General features: G+C 37.2%; 2 protein-coding genes across 3 annotated transcripts; both read right to left on the bottom strand.

Moving 5' to 3' along the window:
* Positions 1–254: 254 nt before the first annotated feature.
* On the bottom strand, positions 255–9,312 carry LOC141704026 (uncharacterized). Of its 2 annotated transcripts, XM_074507373.1 has the most exons (4): positions 9,234–9,312; positions 8,309–8,383; positions 1,760–1,883; positions 257–707 (listed from the first exon to the last, which is right to left on the bottom strand). In XM_074507373.1, the coding sequence occupies exons 2-4, from the start codon at positions 8,364–8,366 to the stop codon at positions 521–523; spliced, it is 369 nt and encodes a 122-aa protein (XP_074363474.1). In that variant the 5' UTR covers positions 8,367–8,383; positions 9,234–9,312; the 3' UTR covers positions 257–520. The 2 variants fall into 2 exon arrangements, with proteins under 2 accessions (XP_074363473.1, XP_074363474.1); XM_074507372.1 differs by lacking the exons at positions 8,309–8,383; positions 9,234–9,312 and having other exon boundaries at positions 255–707; positions 1,760–8,294.
* A 586-nt stretch (positions 9,313–9,898) lies between these two features.
* LOC141704032 (uncharacterized) lies at positions 9,899–12,559 on the bottom strand. Its single transcript, XM_074507381.1, has 3 exons — positions 12,429–12,559; positions 11,357–11,554; positions 9,899–10,373 (listed from the first exon to the last, which is right to left on the bottom strand). The coding sequence occupies exons 2-3, from the start codon at positions 11,536–11,538 to the stop codon at positions 10,187–10,189; spliced, it is 369 nt and encodes a 122-aa protein (XP_074363482.1). The 5' UTR covers positions 11,539–11,554; positions 12,429–12,559; the 3' UTR covers positions 9,899–10,186.
* Positions 12,560–19,545: the final 6,986 nt, after the last annotated feature.

Here is a 19,545-nt window from a genome sequence, read left to right as displayed (position 1 = left end):
GTACCTTTTTAAATTTATTTTTGGGATTTACCAGAATTATTAGAAAATGAATATTACTTTTAAGTATAGTTTCAGTCACATGATTTGATTCAAGTCGATAAAAATAAATTTATGATATAATTTTATATTAAACTTTCATTTTAACCACATTGAAATTAAAAAAGAATTGATTAAAAAAAATTGGGAGAGACGGAGGATAATTTTTGTTTTCAAGCATGCAACAAAATAATCATTTGCAAGAGGGGGCAACTGCATTTTAAAGAATATAGAGACTTTTTCAAAAACCACAGCAAATGGTCACATATTCGATTAACAAAAGCAACCCGCTGAGGGCTACGTAATACTGCCGGATATATATATTATTAAAGCAGCACAAGCAAGGTTGTTTCTCGACTCAAAAAAATGTATGCAGAAGTACAAAATCTTGCATCTATGGTGTCAATGACCGGACCACTAGTGATGAAAGGAAGCTCATAAACTATTTGTTGATGATTTCTCTTTCAACCAAAGCGATCATACTTTAAGGATAGTAGCCGGTGAATGTAAATCCCCTTCCAACAATCTCACCAACACAATACCATGCAAAACACTCCAACCCAAACACAACTGCAGTTCCAGCATCTTCCACTTTCAAATCTTTCCTGTTCTTCCATGCTTGCTTTAGATAATCAACTTCCTTCCACATTGCCTCGTTACGACCAGGGATACTGTAATAAAAATATATAAAGGGTCGACAAGAGATCAATAATGCTCTTAAGAAACCTTTCTGGAAGATATAACATGTTCAATAAAGATAATGTGGGTACTTCTCTTCTAAAAGCTTATCAGTACAATATAAAATGTGTTGAAACACGAGAATCTCAATTCTCAACCTACCTCAATTAGATCCACTATCTACACTGAAAAAATACTTATCCAAACATCTACATTGAATAATCAAGTTTAATCCAGTACAAAGAACAATATTGCATCTTAAACAAAAAATTAATGTGTTTATTCTTTTGAATTCAGGTGCCTTAAAAACATCCATCATATATTCTAATTTAGAAGCACTATTTCATCCTCTATATTTTTGTCCACCTTAAAAGGGGAATGAGAAGAATACAGCAAGTGCATAAAATAGAATTCAGCATCTAAATCCTTAACCACATGTTTCACTTGAAAGATCTTGAATTCATAGCTTACTGGAAAGTCTTTATCCTTCAATGCATTTATTGATTTTAGATATGCGCTTGCAAATGATCTAATATATTTCAGAAGAAAAGCTGTAGGTTATATATAAAAGATCATCTTTCTAGAGAGTTTTGCAACTCAATGACAGGACAGAAATGAAAGTCATAGAATCACAAAAATTGTGCAGTAACAATAAAGCAAACTAATGAGCTTCTAGAAGACTTGATTTACCAAAACCAACTATCATTATTGATATAAAAACATTAAAGGTTGATATGAATTACTGTAATAGTCCAGACAGTACTACCATGGCAGGACAGAGTAGCAAAAGATTAGAAAAATACGTCTAGAACTAAAAGTATAATCTTTAAGAAGACAAAGTTCGATGTGTAAGAAATTTGACGGATCATGTCAAGAGAAATAAGAAATGATACATGAGTTAAGATCTACACATATGTATAAAATTTCAAATACAAGCAGCCTGATTCTATGGACGCTTAAAATTTAAAACAGCCTGTACATGTACAGGAATGCCAAGGTATAAAAAAATCCCCAGAGCCTAGCAAAAGAGGGTACGAAGAAAAACCTGGCAAGACGGGTATACAGTAACTTCTTGGACAACTCGTTGCATTTTTCCACAGTGGCTGGCTTCTGGATGTACTGCTTATTCTGCTCTAACAACTGGTTGTAGTAGGAAGTTCCATGTGTGGTGTTATAGCCAAAATTTGGTATTGGATCATCTCGGGTCAAATACGGGTCAATTGGAATTGAATTGGGGCAAAAAGATGAATAATTAGGTTTTGGTCTACATTGTATGAAGCGAAGACGCGCCCTGTATATGTAGGATGCATCCATGATTGTGTAGGCTGTATTTTGGGTTGTCATGTAAAGAGATGAGGAGGAAGATATTGAAAGGAGGAGGACGCGCCCAAGGCGCAGGACGCGCCCTGATAAGTAAAAATAATGAGATGAGCTGTACAGGTAATAAGGTTGTCATGCAAGGAAAATATGTGTATTTTACAAGGGGAGGACGCGTCCTGCCTCCTGGAGATGCACACTTTGGGATGGTTGAGCTTGTTCTCATTCAAGACAAAGCAAATAGAGATACTTGGAAGATATAGCAATATGTGGAGTTCGTAGCGTCAGGACGTGCCCAATCGTTCAGGACGCGTCCTATGTGTGAAGAATGCATGATCAAGAGTAAGTTTAAAGCAAGACAAGCGTGGAAGGAGCAATGGAGGATTATTTTCACTAACATATTTGTTGCAGGTACTCTTTGAAGAATTCCCTCCTTGAGACGGTCAAGGAGGGGGATGTCCGTGAAAAGCTTGAAGGCCTCCAGGGGTATGCCTGATGATTGAAGGCCTCCTCCTGTATTCAACGGGTGTCCTCGTTGGGGATGCGGGGTTAACTTTGGTGTGTGCTTTGGGAACTCTGTTCTTATATTCAACGGGTGTCCTCGTTGGAGAACTTTGGAGTCATCCTGCACTTTGCACCCAAGAGCTTGGGATCACCTGTCCTGCTATCTGGTGGGTTATCCTCATTCGGGGGGCAGGGACGCGTCTGGCATTTGGGGTGAACCGTGGCTATACCTGCGTTCGTAATTCAAGGGAGATAGCTGTAGTGGAATGTTATCCTTGCCAGGGAGATGCATTATCCGTGAAGTCCTGCGATTACAAACGAGCCTTGGGCCTTCGCGGTTGGGCCTCATAGTTGGACATTCCTAAAGCTAGCGGAAGATGGATTCTGGATCGGGCCTGGGAATAAGAAGTCTAAGCCCATTAGATTTCTTGTTCCCCAAGAACTACGTGGGCTTGATTCCCTATAAATAGGGATACGTAGGCAAATTGTGAGGGGTGGGAAGCGAGAGCCATAAGGAGCCACCACCAAACCTAAGCAATCTCAGCCCCCAATTTATCACAACCACCGTACTCCGCTCACTTCAGGCGAAGAACCACCATCATAGATCTTGATTCCGGCGACGAACCTCAAATTTTGTTGATACCAAATTCCTCCGTCAACAAATTGGCGCTAGAAGGAGGGGTGCTCATCAAGATCATAATCTCAGGAGGAAGAGATGTCTCGTCATGATGAAGGTTCTTTGACGCAAGAATTGAAGGATAGCCACGGAGGAGTTGCATACAACGGCCACGAAGGAGATCTGTAAAATAAATATTTTTGGCCAGGGGGTCGAAGGAGATTTGAATGTAGTATCCACAGCCACGAGGGAGATCCATGGATGATGATTTCCAGCCATGAGGGTTGAAGTTTACAACCATGGCCACAAAGGAGCAAAGTTAGATGAAAAATTCGGATTTGGTGGGTTAAGCGATTTGCTTACACTGTTTGGGCCGTATCTCGAGTTCCGTAAGTTAGATTTGAACGATCTTACAGCCTACGCGAAGCTTATTGAATTCTCTTTAATTCAGAGATGATATGGATAGGACAATCCAAGTTGAGAAGCCCGGAAACAGAGGAAAACAGCAGCTACGAATTTTTACCAAAAAATCCTATTTGGCTTAGAAGATTGCAAGAAACCCATTCCATTAAGAAGATTGGGAGAAACCTATTTGGTATAGAAGATTGAAGAATCCTATTCTAATTAGAAGATTGAAGAATTCTATTCTATCTAGAAGATAGGAGGATCATGTTCTAATTAGAAGATTGAAGAATCCTATTCCATTTAGAAGATTGGAGAATCCTATTCCAACGAGAAGACTGAACAATTCTATTTGATTTAGAAGATTTGAGAACACTATTCAGTCCAGAAGACTTAATCAGGCGCAAATCTGAGGACGATCGGCAGGAGAACACTCCAAGAAGGCATTACTAACATGAGCTAGTCATCGCCTTTAACAAGATCCCTCAAGGTAACACTCAACTAGTTTCGTTGTATTTTCCATTACTTGTTTTTGGGACTTGTGCAGGAAGAGGATTGGGAAAGAGATTTGCATGGAGAAAATCCCCAAAAACTCTTAGGACGCGCCTTGATTAAAAAATTTGGGGCCCAGATGACTTTCAGCAAATTCCAGGAAAATTCACCGACTGGACACGTCCGTCCCTCTAGGACGCGTCCTCCAGGTAACATTCCAAGCTCCATATTAATTGTGTTTATTGTAGGTAGGAAATCTTATCAGGAAAAAATCTCATGAATTACCAAGTGCTGCGTCACAATATATTAAGGCGCACCCTCTGCATGTGAAACATTCAGTGGAGAATTGCCCTCCCAGGGCGCGCCCTCAGAAGAAAAAGTCTATGAAAGTTTTCAATGAAGATGTCATGATAATCAGATGAGTTATAGTCACTACTTGAAGAATGGCTCGACTGGAACTAATTCCTCATCTTTCAAGACGCGCCCTTTCTTTAAGGCGCGCCCTCGAAAAAAAAAATATTGATGGTGAGGTGAACTTTATTGACCACAAGGAGAATCTTAATATTGGAACTTCAAGAGAAAAGAATCTATCAGATTAGAGGTACCATGAATCCTAGGACGCGCCCCTTGATTGTCAAGGTGAGGCCCCAGGACATGAATGAGCTCCTCCATCTAAGGATATAATGTTATATCCTCAACAGTTATAAGTAAACTCTCCAAGGCTATCTCTCTCAAGGCGCGCCTTCATTGAAATACCCATGTGATCTTCCTCGGCATTACATACATGATTTATAAAGAAGCGAATGAAGTACAATGATCTTCCTAGTATGTCGAGAGTTTAGTTTCAGCGAACGCGCCCTCACATCCTCAATAATCTGAGTGAGTTTTCAGGACGCGCCCTGAGCATATCTGGCTCATATGTTAAGGCTTCTTCTTTCGATATGACTACCAAGGTCATCTGGTTGTCTTTAGCAAAAAGGGAATGTGGGAGTTGCATTAGTTCAGATGAGGAAGATGAGGCTACAAAGTACTTTTGACAAGGTGCACGCTCGGGGGGTAGGTTACCTCTCATTAGTTCTGTGGTGTTACATATTGCCACATGAGTAAGGTACATGGCTTTTCCTAAAAAGAAGAGAGATGCTTAAGGTCGGAAAAATACTCATGTTTAAGGAAACGCTCAACTTCAAGAAAATATCTCTGAGAGGGAGATGCCCTTTATCAGATGCCACTTCGTGAGATGCCTCGTTGGGAGATGTTTCAACAAGAGATAGTTTCTGTATCGCTTGAGCTTTGTTGAAGATAAAAGCCTTCTAAAAATATTGATCTTTGATTTAGTTTTGTTACATGGAGATTTTGTAGAAGACCCTTGTCGAGGTAGATGCTCCTCTTACAGAGGACGCGCCCTCCAAGGATGTTAGCTTGTCGAGGTAGACGCGCCTCTTACAGAGGTAGCTCCCTCCAAGGATGAAGACCTTGTCGAGATAAGACGCTCCTCTTGGAGAGGACGCGCCCTCCAAGGATGAAGACCTTGTCGAGATAAGACGCTCCTCTTGGACAGGACGCGCCCTCCAAGGATGAAGACCTTGTCGAGATAAGCCGCTCCTCTTAGAGAGGACGCGCCCTCCAAGGATGAAGACCTTGTCGAGATACGCCGCTCCTCTTAAAGAGGACGCGCCCTCCAAGGATGTTAGCTTGTCGAGGTAGACGCGCCTCTTACAGAGGTAGCTCCCTTAAAGAATGATTTCCCTTGTCGAGGTGGATGCGTCTCTGACAGAGGACGCGCCCTCCAAGGATGATTTCCCTTGTCGAGGTGGATGTGTCTCTGACAGAGGGCGCGCCCTCCAAGGATGAATACCCTTGTCGAGGAGGATGCGTCTCTGACAGAGGACGCGCCCTCCAAAGATGAAGACCTTGTCGAGATAAGCCGCTCCTCTTAGAGAGGACGCGCCCTCCAAGGATGTTAGCTTATCGAAGTAGACGCTCCTCTTAGAGAAGACGCGCCTTCCAAGGGTGATTCCCCTTGTGGAGGTGGATGCTCCTCTCATAGAGGACGCGCCCTCCAATAATGATACCCTTGTCGACATGGACGCTCCTCTCATCGAGGAGGACGCTCCTCGTAAAGAGGACGCGCCCTCTAATGATATTAATTATTTGATGAAGACGTCGCCTCTTTAAAGGGCGCGCCCTCTAAAAATAGATGATTGAAGAAGATTGTAAAAGTTTTGACTTTGATTTGAATAAATGAATCATGCTATTTGTGGAAAAGATGAGATCAGCGGTTTGGAGTCATGATTTGGAAAGAAGCAGGAAATCAAATATAGAATGGTATTGTGTCATCGGTGGAAGGATCACTATCACCAACAAGGCACATCCTCCTTGCGTCAAAGATTATTTATTACTTGAAGATCAGAGAGCTAGTGTTTTATTCTGGTCGCGCTTTCCTTAGAGTGCGCCCTCATATGATGACCCTTTCAGTTTAAGGCGTGCTCATGGGAGACCAATATTGGGATGAAAAAGTTAGAGAATCCTCAAACCTTTGTTAATGGATTGTGCTTTTCCAAGGTATGTGAGGTGCACGCTTTTGTACAAATTCTCTTGTTTCTTACGCAGAGTTAACTCATGTAAGCTTAGATATATGGTACATAAGTGGTAAACCTGTCTAGACAAACCAAGGTTAAAGTTATCAAAAAGAGAAGGGGTATTCATAGGTGAAGGCAGGAAGAAATGTGAATGACAATTATGAACGCGGCAAAGAGTGAGAGCGCGCCGTCATGGTCAATAAGGAGGATAAGATTCCGAAGACGCGGCCTTAATTGAGAATGCGCCTTCATAGAGGAAGATGCAGAAGATGCATACTCATACAAGTGGAGGATGACACAAATTTTTGCTTGGATGTAGATATTAGAATTCCAATTTTGTTTCCAACTTCATATGGAATTCGGGGGGTAGTTGTTATAGCCAAAATTTGGTATTGGATCATCTCGGGTCAAATACGGGTCAATTGGAATTGAATTGGGGCAAGAAGATGAATAATTTGGTCTACATTGTATGAAGCGAAGACGCGCCCTGTATATGTAGGATGCATCCATGATTGTGTAGGCTGTATTTTGGGTTGTCATGTAAAGAGATGAGGAGAAAGACATTGAAAGGAGGAGGACGCGCCCAAGGCGCAGGACGCGCCCTGATAAGTAAAAATAATGAGATGAGCTGTACAGGTAATAAGGTTGTCATGCAAGGAGAATATGTGTACTTTACAAGGGGAGGACGCGTCCTGCCTCCTGGAGATGCACACTTTGGGATGGTTGAGCTTGTTCTCATTCAAGACAAAGCAAATAGAGATACTTGGAAGATATAGCAATATGTGGAGTTCGTAGCGTCAGGACGCGCCCAATCGTTCAGGACGCGTCCTATGTGTGAAGAATGCATGATCAAGAGTAAGTTTAAAGCAAGACAAGCGTGGAAGGAGCAATGGAGGATTATTTTCACTAACATATTTGTTGCAGGTACTCTTTGAAGAATTCCCTCCTTGAGACGGTCAAGGAGGGGGATGTCCGTGAAAAGCTTGAAGGCCTCCAGGGGTATGCCTGATGATTGAAGGCCTCCTCCTGTATTCAACGGGTGTCCTCGTTGGGGATGCGGGGTTAACTTTGGTGTGTGCTTTGGGAACTCTGTTCTTGTATTCAACGGGTGTCCTCGTTGGAGAACTTTGGAGTCATCCTGCACTTTGCACCCAAGAGCTTGGGATCACCTGTCCTGCTATCTGGTGGGTTATCCTCATTCGGGGGACAGGGACGCGTCTGGCATTTGGGGTGAACCGTGGTTATACCTGCGTTCGTAATTCAAGGGAGTTAGCTGTAGTGGAATGTTATCCTTGCGCAGGGAGATGCATTATCCGTGAACTCCTGCGATTACAAACGAGCCTTGGGCCTTCGCGGTTGGGCCTCATAGTTGGACATTCCTAAAGCTAGCGGAAGATGGATTCTGGATCGGGCCTGGGAATAAGAAGTCTAAGCCCATTAGATTTCTTGTTCCCCAAGAACTACGTGGGCTTGATTCCCTATAAATAGGGATACATAGGCAAATTGTGAGGGGTGGGAAGCGAGAGCCATAAGGAGCCACCACCAACCCTAAGCAATCTCAGCCCCCAATTTATCACAACCACCATACTCCGCTCACTTCAGGCGAAGAACCACCATCATAGATCTTGATTCCGGCGACGAACCTCAAATTTTGTTGATACCAAATTCCTCCGTCAACATGTGGCAACAAATTGTTTAGCTTGGCATGTCTTGGACTTCAATTGAGCCAGTTTTGATGCCATCAATTCCCCGAATCAGCCTAAAAAACAAACATAAATAAAATTAATACAGTAGTATTTCAGCTGCCGATGGTTCCAGCAAATAGCTAATTGATAGATCATAGATTCATAGTAATAACATCGATAACCATTTCAACTGCACAGATTAAATAGAAAATCCGATATTTAGCAATAAAATAACCCCTCCCTGCCTCCCAAACCAACCTTCGAACCAAACACATGAAATAAAAAGCTACACTACCCACAGCTGAAAAGATAAACATCCATAATGAAGTGGATCCAAGTCCCCAATTCATAACTCAAAATCCAGACACAATACAGCCGGATAAAATATCCATATACATTCACTGGAACAAAATTATCCTACATAAAAGAGCGTAAAAAAGTTTTTTTTTTTGAAAAAACCCATATACATTACTATGATATGCAGAGATAGAGCTGGATACATTCCTTTCAATCACTGAGACAAAACCCAAACGAAATTACGCCCCATGAGATGTTGAATTATAAGCTAAAAAAATTAAAGAACACGGCACTGTCCCGAAAATGTAAAACTAAATGCATCAGGCTGAAATTAAAAAATTCATACAATATACAATAATTCAACTATTTAAGCACTTCAGAAAATAAAAATCAGCTAAAAACCTAATTCCTATTCCACTAAATCAGGCCCTAAAACCAAAAAGCACACTAAAAGATTCAATTTTTTACCCAAAAAATTAAAATTCATATGCATTAATCAAGAAAGATGAATATTAATAGCTTAATTCGAGTGAATACATATAAAGGTACAATCTTTAAGGTAAATACATATCAAAACCATTAAAAATTAAATGAAATGAATTGATTAATTAGAATAAAGATTCTTACTTGGAACTTGGAAGAGCAAAGTGAAATGTTTCGAGCTTTCTGTTTCTCTCACTAACCCCTTTTAGTATCAGAAGTTTTTAAGCTGACTTAAAAAAATCAAATCATTAAATAATAAATATTAATTTAGCAAAAAAAATGTTTTGCTACATTCGAATGTCAACATAATGGTTTTATTATTTATTTAATTATCTTCATAGTTATAAGTTATTATCATTTAATTAATTAAATATATTCAAAAATGTTCTTCCTTTAAATTAACTTTGTGTTTGATGGGTGAGTTTTTTGGATCGGAACTTGGGGCCAGATTTAATATCCAGCTTTGAATTAGGTGACCAATTACCAAAATATGGTGACAATTGCGATTTTTTTATTATTTTGTAATACGAAGGAATTTGGCTATGTTATATAAAATTTAGCCATCATTTTGCCATGTAATCTATGATGAATAATGATTATTATGGAATTTACTTATGACCAGTGTTGAGAACAAATTGAACAATGGTATTTAAGAATCTTGTGTTGTAGTAATAATATTGGTACTACACAATTTAAACAAATTTGGTGTCTATCCTCAGTGTCTGTAATATACATTAATGCTCACAGACAAAAAGAATATTGACTGTAATATTATATAGTCAATGGTCCGGGAATCGATTAACCATACCTAAGATAAATAAGAAGCTGCAAATTGAAAATAATAGGAAGAGTTTCAAAATACAAGGATCAACAAGATCAATGCAAAAGCATTCCCGCAAGGGGATATGATACTGCCGGCCGCCGGGTATAGATTATTACAGCAACAAAATCTATCATTGTTTTCTTTGCTCAAAATATTAGTATGAAACAATGCAAAATCTTGCCTCTATTAGTGCCAGCGACTTGCACTAGTGATGAAAGGAAGATCGTAACAACTAATTGTCAACAATGACTTTCAACCGAACTGATCATATACTTCAGGGATAGTAACCAGTAAATGTAAATCCTCTTCCAACAATCTCACCGACACAATACCATGCAAAACACTCCAATCCAAACACAACTGCAGTGCCGGCATCTTCCACTTTCAAGTCTTTCCTATTCTTCCATGTTTGCTTTATATAATCGACTTCCTTCCACATTGCCTCGTTACGACCGGGAATACTGAAATATAATAAATAAAAGAGGTCAATAATGCTAATTAATACCTTTTTACATCTATACTTGATAATAGAAATTAAGGTGGTAGCTTATCTTTCAATTACATACTGGTATGATATAAAATGCATAATTATCTGAAACTTGATTTTCTCATCCATGCAATAATTAGATAAGATTCACTATATACATCATAATATATTTGGGCACGGACTACTGCAATGAGTCACTCACTCCAATCCCGGTACTTGCAAGTTGCAATCATCATTTTCTAACAGAAGCATTATATAAAGCTTCTTCTCTACCTTTGTTCAACACCCCAAACAACAGCCCCTACTCCCAAAATAAGCAACCCGCTCAGCGAACAGAGATGATCTATGAAGTTTTTCTGGTCAAGAACAGTCATATCTAACCAAGAAAATGATACAGAAAGTGCTACCAAAAAGAGATTAACCATTTAAACTCTTCAGCGGTCATCACAATTATTGTTTACTGATATACACTTGCAAGCAATCTAATATATTTTCTGACCAGACGCTGCAATTTGAATTTAAAATAAGGTATCCCCTAGGATTTTGCAAATCAATAATAAATCTAAGTAATAAAACTCATAGAATCACAAAACTCTATATAAGCAAACGAATGAACTTTTGGAGGTCTATCTAATTACGCATAACATATATCATTATTTACATGCTAAACAATGAAGAACATATATAAACTAGTACTACCATGGCAGGACAGAATGGCAAAAGATAGAATTATATCTTGAACTTATATTAAAATCCAAGACCACGTATAATTCCAACTTGTGCAATACAGCATAATACATGGCTTCAAATCTCAATACATTTGTAGAGGTTCGCATATAGGCAGGTTGACTCTATGGACACTAGAAATTTGGAACAGCCTATACATGTACGTGATCCCACAGACACAGGGAAAAAATTAAAGCACCAAAGAGTAGCAAAGGGTAAATGAAGTATAACCTGGCAAGACGAGTGTACAACAACTTCTTGGACAACTCATTGCATTTCTCCACAGTGGCTGGCTCCTGAATGTACTGTTTATTCTGCTCCAACAACTGTTTGTAATATGAAGTTCCGTGCGTGGCCACAAACTGTTTGGCTTGGCATGCCTTGGATTTTAATTGAGCCAATTTTGATGCCATCTATACCCAAATAGACCTAAATCCAAACATCATACATATCAATACAGTAAATTAACAGTTAACCGTTCCCGTAAATAGCTAACTAAGGGAACACAATGTTAACATCTCCTCCCACTCCAACTTACGACCTCAATTTTGCAATGCTAAAATGAAGTGAAAATTCAGATAGCTTGGTTACTAACATCATAACTTCATCCAAATAAAAACATCCATAACTTAGGAATCCCAATGAAGTCGGAAATAATATCCATACACAATCGCAATCACCACGACAAAACCCCAATAAGAAACACTACATAAAACCTTATATAAGGTCTGTATACATCACAGTGAAATGAAGATATGTAGTTGGATATCCATATTTCATTTCAGCCATACTAAACCCCCCAAATAAATTATACTTCACAGTTCATAAGAACTCGAATCGAAATCTAAAGAAACAAAAAAGACCCAAAATTTAAAACTACTTATACCAAGGTAAAATTCATAGGAAAGTAAATTTCAACTATATAAACACATCACAAATTAAATTAAGCTAAAACTCTAAATACCCATTTCACTAAATAAAGATTCAATCAGGAAGAACAAATCAAAATAAAAAAAATTAAACTATTTACACATCAAAAATAAAATTTAGCTAAAACCCTAAACACCCATTTCACTAAATAAAGATTCAATTATGAAGAACAAATCAAAATATAAAATGATGCTACAAAAAAACACAAATCTTTATGAATGAATCAAGAAAGATTAAAATGGTTGGATCTGAGAGTGCATAATTGTTGTAAAGATTCAATCTTTACATATAAAGAGAATGTTAAAATGTATGTATAGATCAGAAACATCCAAAACAAAATAAAAATCAATTGAAAATAATAAAATTTACTTACTCTGCTTGAAGAAGAACTGATAAAAAGCAGGGTGTGTGAAATAATTGGAGCCCTGTATTTCTCTCGCTTCCCTTTGCTTGAGGGAAAGAGTTACATAAATTAGTAAAAAATAAACTTGGCTTATTTGTAATAAAACTAGCTCTAATGGAGGACATAATCTACGGGTATTCGATCAAGATTTTAAAGTATTTTTTTGAATTTTTAAAATCGAGATATATTTAATTTGAATTTTAAAAAATCTTTTAAAATTTGACGGTATTCAATAGAGACTAAAAATGTCTTTTAAAATCTGAGTGTATTCAATTTGGATTTTAAAAAGTCTACCGAAATTTGGTGGTATTCAATTTGGATTTTTAAAAATCCATCAAAATCTGATGGTATTTAAAAGTACGTGGATTTTTTTATTTGAAAAAGTGGTGGATTTTAATGGATTTGCTAGTTCATTTTTAAACTTTTGAAATCTCATTAAAATATATGAGATTTTGAAAGATTTTTGAAAATTTCATAAAATCAGCAAGACTCTGCAAGATTTTTTTATCAACTCCGTCAAAATCCAAGAACAAGTAAAATCAACGATTTTTTTTTTAAAATCCATGGATTATTATCGATCTTTTAAAATCTAAAATGAATACACCACCCCAAATTGTGCTAATTGAAACTTTTTCGCCGTAATTGTTGGCGATATATTTATGTTGTTACCTAATGGATTAATAATTTATTTGTTTATGCATATGGGCACGAGTTATTGAGTTATATTTGCAATGATGCATCCGCAAAAATTAATAGATTATGTTAATACATTTTTGGACACTTCATAATTAAATGGTATTTGTAATATGTTAATACTTAGAAAATAAAATAAATACAAGTGATTACGTGTTTCTGATGTATATCAATCACTCTAAATATAAAATAATTACTAATTTGTTTTCTAATTATTTAATGCGTTTATGTGTTAGAAATGTGATTGATGAGTCATACGATATAGGCATTGACGTCACTACTGTAAGTGTAGTCACTGAACTTTCTATTTTGCGATGTTCCAAAATATTGTTAACATTTTCAAAAATATCATATTATATCTATAATGGCTCCAAAATTTACCCCCGTTTTCTTAATTTTTTCTTTAACATAATTCATTTTTAAATCTCTCTATCTAACAACGATGTTATTAACAACCTATGGGACTGTGAAAGTATACGATATATGTCATAGAATGATTAATGGTGAAGTATATATCGTACATATATGTACAAATAGTTCATTTTATTTTTTTATTTCATTGAATTTTAATATAATATTTCGCCATTTTATTATGTTGGAGGACGGGGTTAGATTGATGACAAATAAGAATATACGAGTATGTATGTGTGTATGTCCATGTATTAAATTATATATATGCATATATTTATCGTATGCATATATGTATGTATATATGCACATATTAATTATATAACAATTGATAATTTTTAATAAATGAATGACGCGGTGAATTAAATATTATATAGATATTAATGTAGAGGCATAATTGTCATATGAATTATTTTGCTCAACAAACCCCTCTAACGATGTTGACAACCTATGGGACAGTGGGAGTATACGTTATATATCACATAATTAATTATTACATATGTGTATAAACAGTTTATATTATTTTTTATTTCATATAATTTAATATAATATTTGGCTATTTCATTATGTTGGAGGACGATGTTAAATTGATGACATATAAAAATATATGAGTATGTATCTATGTATGTATGTGTGTATGTGTATGTGTATGTATGTGTATGTGTATGTATATATGTGTATGTGTATGTATGTATGTGTATATATATATATATATTATCGTAGGGAACCCGCAACCGCTACCCTTCGGATGCGCACTGGATAAACCCCACGGGCTCACGCAATACCCTGCAAACCCCGTGAACCGCATTTTTGGAATTAAAAATAAATTTTAGAAATTAAATAATGAATTTCTGAATTTATTTTAAAAAGAAAACCTAGAGACGGTTTTATAAAAATGAAATAGAATTGAAATGGATCAAAACCGGGTTGGGAAGAACTATCCTCTTGGTCACAGGTTTGAATCCCACGGGAGGAGAATTTATGATTATGCCTCCTGAGCCAGAGCCTATCGCTTAAATGCAGTTTACCTTGGTTCACGTGGTTTGCAGGCCATTGCGTGAGCCCGTAGGGTTTACCCAGTGCATACCCGAAGGGTAGCAGCTGCGGGTTACCTATGATAAAAAAAGAAAAAAGAACATGCCGGAGTTCTTCCCAGATTCCGACGACTAAAAACCTCGGCCAAGCTCCATTCTTGGCCAAAACGTGATCATTTGGCATGGTTCACGTATGGTTTTCTTTCTAAATCATTCCATGAACATGAATCGAGCAACAAATAACACAAATAATTGCTGGAACTAAAAATCCGACCAATTCGACCTAAACACCGGCAAACTCGTTTCTTTTTCCGATTTGCACAACCCACGAATCCTCTGTACTTTAAACTACCGTTAATCGATTCCTTTTTAAATGCTTTATAAATTGGTAACAATCAAATCAACCGATAACCCTTAAATCAAAAATGCCTAAATTCCAATTAAGAACATCCATACTATATAAACCCTTATTTCATAAATTCGAGAATCAAACTCAATTTTAAAGATGTTATTGAACTCAAAATTCAACATATAATATACCAAATTGACCAGAATTCAATTATCTACAACATGCAATCATCAAATCACATAAACGACTTCAAAATCAAAAAGTCATAATTTAATCATGATTAAATTCGAATTTAATAAAATAATCAGTAAATAACCTGTTGAATCTGCAATAATATGGATTATGAAACTTGATTCTACTCGTCACGAGCTTCAATTCGACTACTTGCACGCCCAAATCGGAGTTCGATAACGCCTTCGAATCCTCATTTGATTATGAAGAACATGATAAATTCTAGGGTTTTTCTTTGGAAATTATATAATTTTACCGTTTCTTATGATTATCTATACAAAATAAGATATTGTATTGGCTATTTATATTTACGGAATATTGGTACTGATAAGTGGCATTTTATACCACTTAGAACGTCTTATAATGGCTTGAATTGATGTCTTAAAATCAAGTATTTTGTGTATTTGATGCGTTTTTCTAGTGTTTTTGCATTTCAGGGTATAACTTGCGTAATTAGGGAGATTTCATCATAATAAGCCTAGGGGAGTACTTGGAATCAGTTGCAGGGAGTTGTGCGAAAAAATCAGCAAAATCAGAAACAGAAAGATAATTTTTCTAGAGCTGTGCAGGCGCCCGCCTGGGATATGCAGGTGACCTCCTGGAGATGCAGGCGCCCGCGTGGGAACTGAGGCGGCCGCCTGGGGTCGTAATTTTATATTCTGGATTTTTATAATTCAATTTCTATTGGGCTTCTGAGACTGCTGTTTCTTGTGGACTCTTATATAAACCTACTTGAGAGACGTTTCACAATAACAAGTAAGTATCAAACAAGAATAAAACAAGCAAGGAGCAAGGAGAGAAGATTAAGAAGACCGTTTTAGCACACCACAATGAAGAAGAGGAAGCATACGTTATCTTGTGATTCTTTTTATTCATTGTAACAGTGGATGTGTTAGGTCACACACACACTGTAGAGGGGGTGAATACAGTGTATAGTACACTCAAATCGAACTTTAAGAACTTAAGTAACAGAAAACAAACTTTATTGAAACAATAAACTCTGTTACAGTATGGAACTGTTACCTCTCAGTGATGAACAAATATCACGAGAGCTGCTAGGGTTACAATGAATAATCTTCTCTAATAATGATAACACTTTTAGTGTAAACCCTATGTCTGTGTTTATATACTTCACAGTTACAAGATAATCGCTAATTAATATGGAATATAATTCTGCTTCCTAAAATATATCAATAAGATATCTTTTCTTCCAAGTATTCCATTCTTCACGGAATTCCTTCTTCATGCATATCTCTTCTTATGTTTATCTTGATCTTCTTTCCTTTAATCAGCTACTGTCCTTATCTGATTGTCTTTCTGCACTTAAGTTGTGATATCTAACTTCTGATGATTATCTCCTGATAATATAAGTACTGATATCCTTAAGTCCTGACTTCCAGTATAAGTACTGATCAACAGTTAAGTACTGATTTATCCTGTTCAAGTAAGATCTGAAAGCTAAACATAAAACATATTAGCCATGACATTATCAAATATATCTAACAATCTCCCCCAACTTGTAAATTAACATAATATACAAGTTTAACAGATATTTGATGATGTCAAAAACATTAAGTACAAATGCATGAGAATTAGACTAGATAACTACAACTTACAGTCCTTAAAGCTTTTACCAATTTCAACTTCTGATAACAACTTCAGTCTGTATAAATATCAGAATTTAAGCAGTTGTAGATCTTCGACTTGGCTTCATCATTTTCTGATCTCCCTGATGTCAGGATTTGTTCTGAGATAGTTCTTTAACAAACATTTATCAGCATATCTTAGTTCATCAATCATTCTCCTTTTGACATCTTTAAGCTCTGCAGTATCTTCACCAGTTTGAAAGATTGCAGCTCTGAGATCATTGATCTTTGCTTTTCTCAACTCCTGATCTAGTCTTATGACATAAGCTTTGTCAGACTCCAGATTGAATTCAAGTCCCTTAATACCAAGATATGTTCTGATCTGTGCAGTATTAGGCTTCATATCAACAATATCACCATTGTGATCTCTGTACTTTGGAACATATATGATGTCAGACTTAACAGAATAAAGCCTCTTCTGTCTCTGAATCTGTTCTTTTAAGTAGTTTGCAGCAGTCTCTGTTATTCTGTCATCCACTTGAAGTAAGAAAAGTACATGCTCCAATTCTTCAAAATACTTCAATGGAATGGCATTTTGTCTTATATGATAAACCCTACCATCTGTCATGAAATACAACATGATGTATTCTTTCAAGTAGGTATGGTAAACCATCTGTACAGATTCCAGTTGATTCAATCTCTCAGGAGTTGCTCCAATACCTGGTTCACTCAAAGAAGTTGGATCATTGGTAGTGTTGTGTACTCTTCTTTCATCAGCACTTCCCAATCCAGTTTTATCTTTAGCTTCCTTTCCAGTAACTACTCTTGCTTCAAAACCACTTGCAGTAGTCTTCAAAGATTGAGTCTGTTTTGCTTTAGTGAATCCTGGTAGGAGTGTCTTTGATCTTTTTTCTGATATCAAGTTAACTTGAGCTCTGTCAGAGGTTACTTGCTTCTTCTGAATATCAGAACTTACAATTTCTTGACTCTGAACAACTTGAGCCATGTCAGAGGTTGTTTTAAGAACTTTTCTTGAAGTCAGAGCAAGATCATCCTTTTCATCAGTAATTTCTTCTTCCTCAGGAGGTACATAAACCTTGATAGGTTCACCAACCTTTTCTTTACCCTTGGATCTTGGATCTATCTGTGGTTGTGATCTAGCCAATGTTGCTTCAGTATGTGTCCTTTCTTTGATCACAATGCCTTTGAGTTTTGGAAGTGAATTTTTACCAGAAGCTTCAGATTTAGATGTGACTTTCTCTGATTTAAGTCTAGCTTCTTCTTCCTTTAAACTTTCCAAGTCCATTCCTGGATTTTCTTGAAGAAATAACTGTCTTGACATTTCCTCATCAAGATCTAGAAGTTCATCAGAACTTATCCTTTTACCAGCAGCAGAACTTATTCTTTTCCCAGTATCAGAACTTGTCCTGTGACTAGCTTGTCTTGATGTAAACCTTCTACCTTGATTATGACCGCTACCCATTCCAGAGTATCCTCGATCATCATTTCCATCATCCTTTCCTTGCAGTGTCTTGTTAGTGTTGCATTTGGACTTAATTACCTTCTCCCCCTTTTTGGCATCAGCAGGTAGTAAAAGAGAGATAAGTAATTCCACTGAGGATTGGATTTCAGTAAGTTGCGATTGCTGAGAAGCTTGATTTGTCAGAATTTCATCAATCTGAGCTTGTTGTTTCTCTTGAGTTTTCTCAATATAAGCAATCCTGTCAATGGTAGGTTGAAAGAACTTTTTCTTATCAATTTTCCAAACTTGTTCTTGTTTGATAAAGTTCTCCTGAATCTTGTGTAGCTCTGCATGAGTAGTTGAATGAAGACCTTGTAGATGTTTAGTACTCAATGCAGTGACTCTAAGCTGAGTTTTTAAATCATCAGAATTTAACATTTCATCAGCTTTAGTCAAGTGCTCAGCAAGATGTATTGCAGTTGGAACACATGAAACTGAGTTCCATTCCTTAGTCCACTCCTGACCTGCAGGAGTTTCACTCCAAGGTACTGGTGCATCCCCGGTAACAAACTTCTTTACCAGTTCAGACTTAGGAAGAGTGTTTTGAGGAGTATGTCCGGAAGGACCTGCTTCATCAGCATCTACAGTTGGAGCAGCTTCACCAGTATCTCCAGCATTTGCAGCATCAGAACTTAAAGAATCAGTATCTTCTGATAAGACAACAGTGTGAGTAACAATGGAGGCTTCATCATCCTCTAATTGTTGATCTGATACTAAGTTCTGATCAACAGCCATATCCTGATGCTCACCTAAAGTCTAATCATCAGCATCTTGATGCAGAGAAGGTGTTGTTGATAACTCTGGAGTTTGAACAACATCAGTAACGGGTGTTGTGGAAGGATTATTTGCTGTTGGAGCTTCTAAGAGAAATACTTCAGACACAACCAAGTGTTGAACATCAATATCAGCACTTGTGCCTGGATCAACAAGAGACACAGATGGTGAGTTAGCCTTGTCAGATACAGCTTCCTGAGATGGAGTTGATGGAGAAGAAGTGACTGGAGCAAATTCCTTGTCTTGTGAGATCAAAGATTCCTGATCCCCTTCCTTAGCTGCTTCCTCTTCATCATCTGAAACTGGCCTTTGTGCCCTCTGTTTCTTGTACTTCCTTGTTGATTTGGATTCCTTGGGAGTTTCAGGACCTGTCATTCGTCTAAGCCTCTTGAGAAGCCTAGAACCCCCAATTTCAGAATCCTTCTGAGAAATCTCTTTCTCAGCTTCAGATACAACAGGTTCTCTAGCAGGAACCGGTTCCTCAGAATCA

The sequence above is a fragment of the Apium graveolens genome, unplaced genomic scaffold, assembly GCF_009905375.1.
Source record: "Apium graveolens cultivar Ventura unplaced genomic scaffold, ASM990537v1 ctg7324, whole genome shotgun sequence".
Lineage (NCBI taxonomy): Eukaryota > Viridiplantae > Streptophyta > Magnoliopsida > Apiales > Apiaceae > Apium > Apium graveolens.
Note: the sequence above shows the minus strand (reverse complement) of the source record. Positions and strands in the feature narration are given on the sequence as shown.

Bases quoted from the DNA above. Each gene is read 5' to 3' on its own strand.
- LOC141704032 (XM_074507381.1), bottom strand. From the start codon at position 11,538: ATGGCATCAAAATTGGCTCAATTAAAATCCAAGGCATGCCAAGCCAAA. The intron at 10,374-11,356 runs GTTATACTTCAT...ATTATATTTCAG, and splicing joins TTGTACACTCGTCTTGCCAG to TATTCCCGGTCGTAACGAGG.
- LOC141704026 (XM_074507372.1), bottom strand. From the start codon at position 2,058: ATGACAACCCAAAATACAGCCTACACAATCATGGATGCATCCTACATA. The intron at 708-1,759 runs GTTTTTCTTCGT...TTTTTATTACAG, and splicing joins CTGTATACCCGTCTTGCCAG to TATCCCTGGTCGTAACGAGG.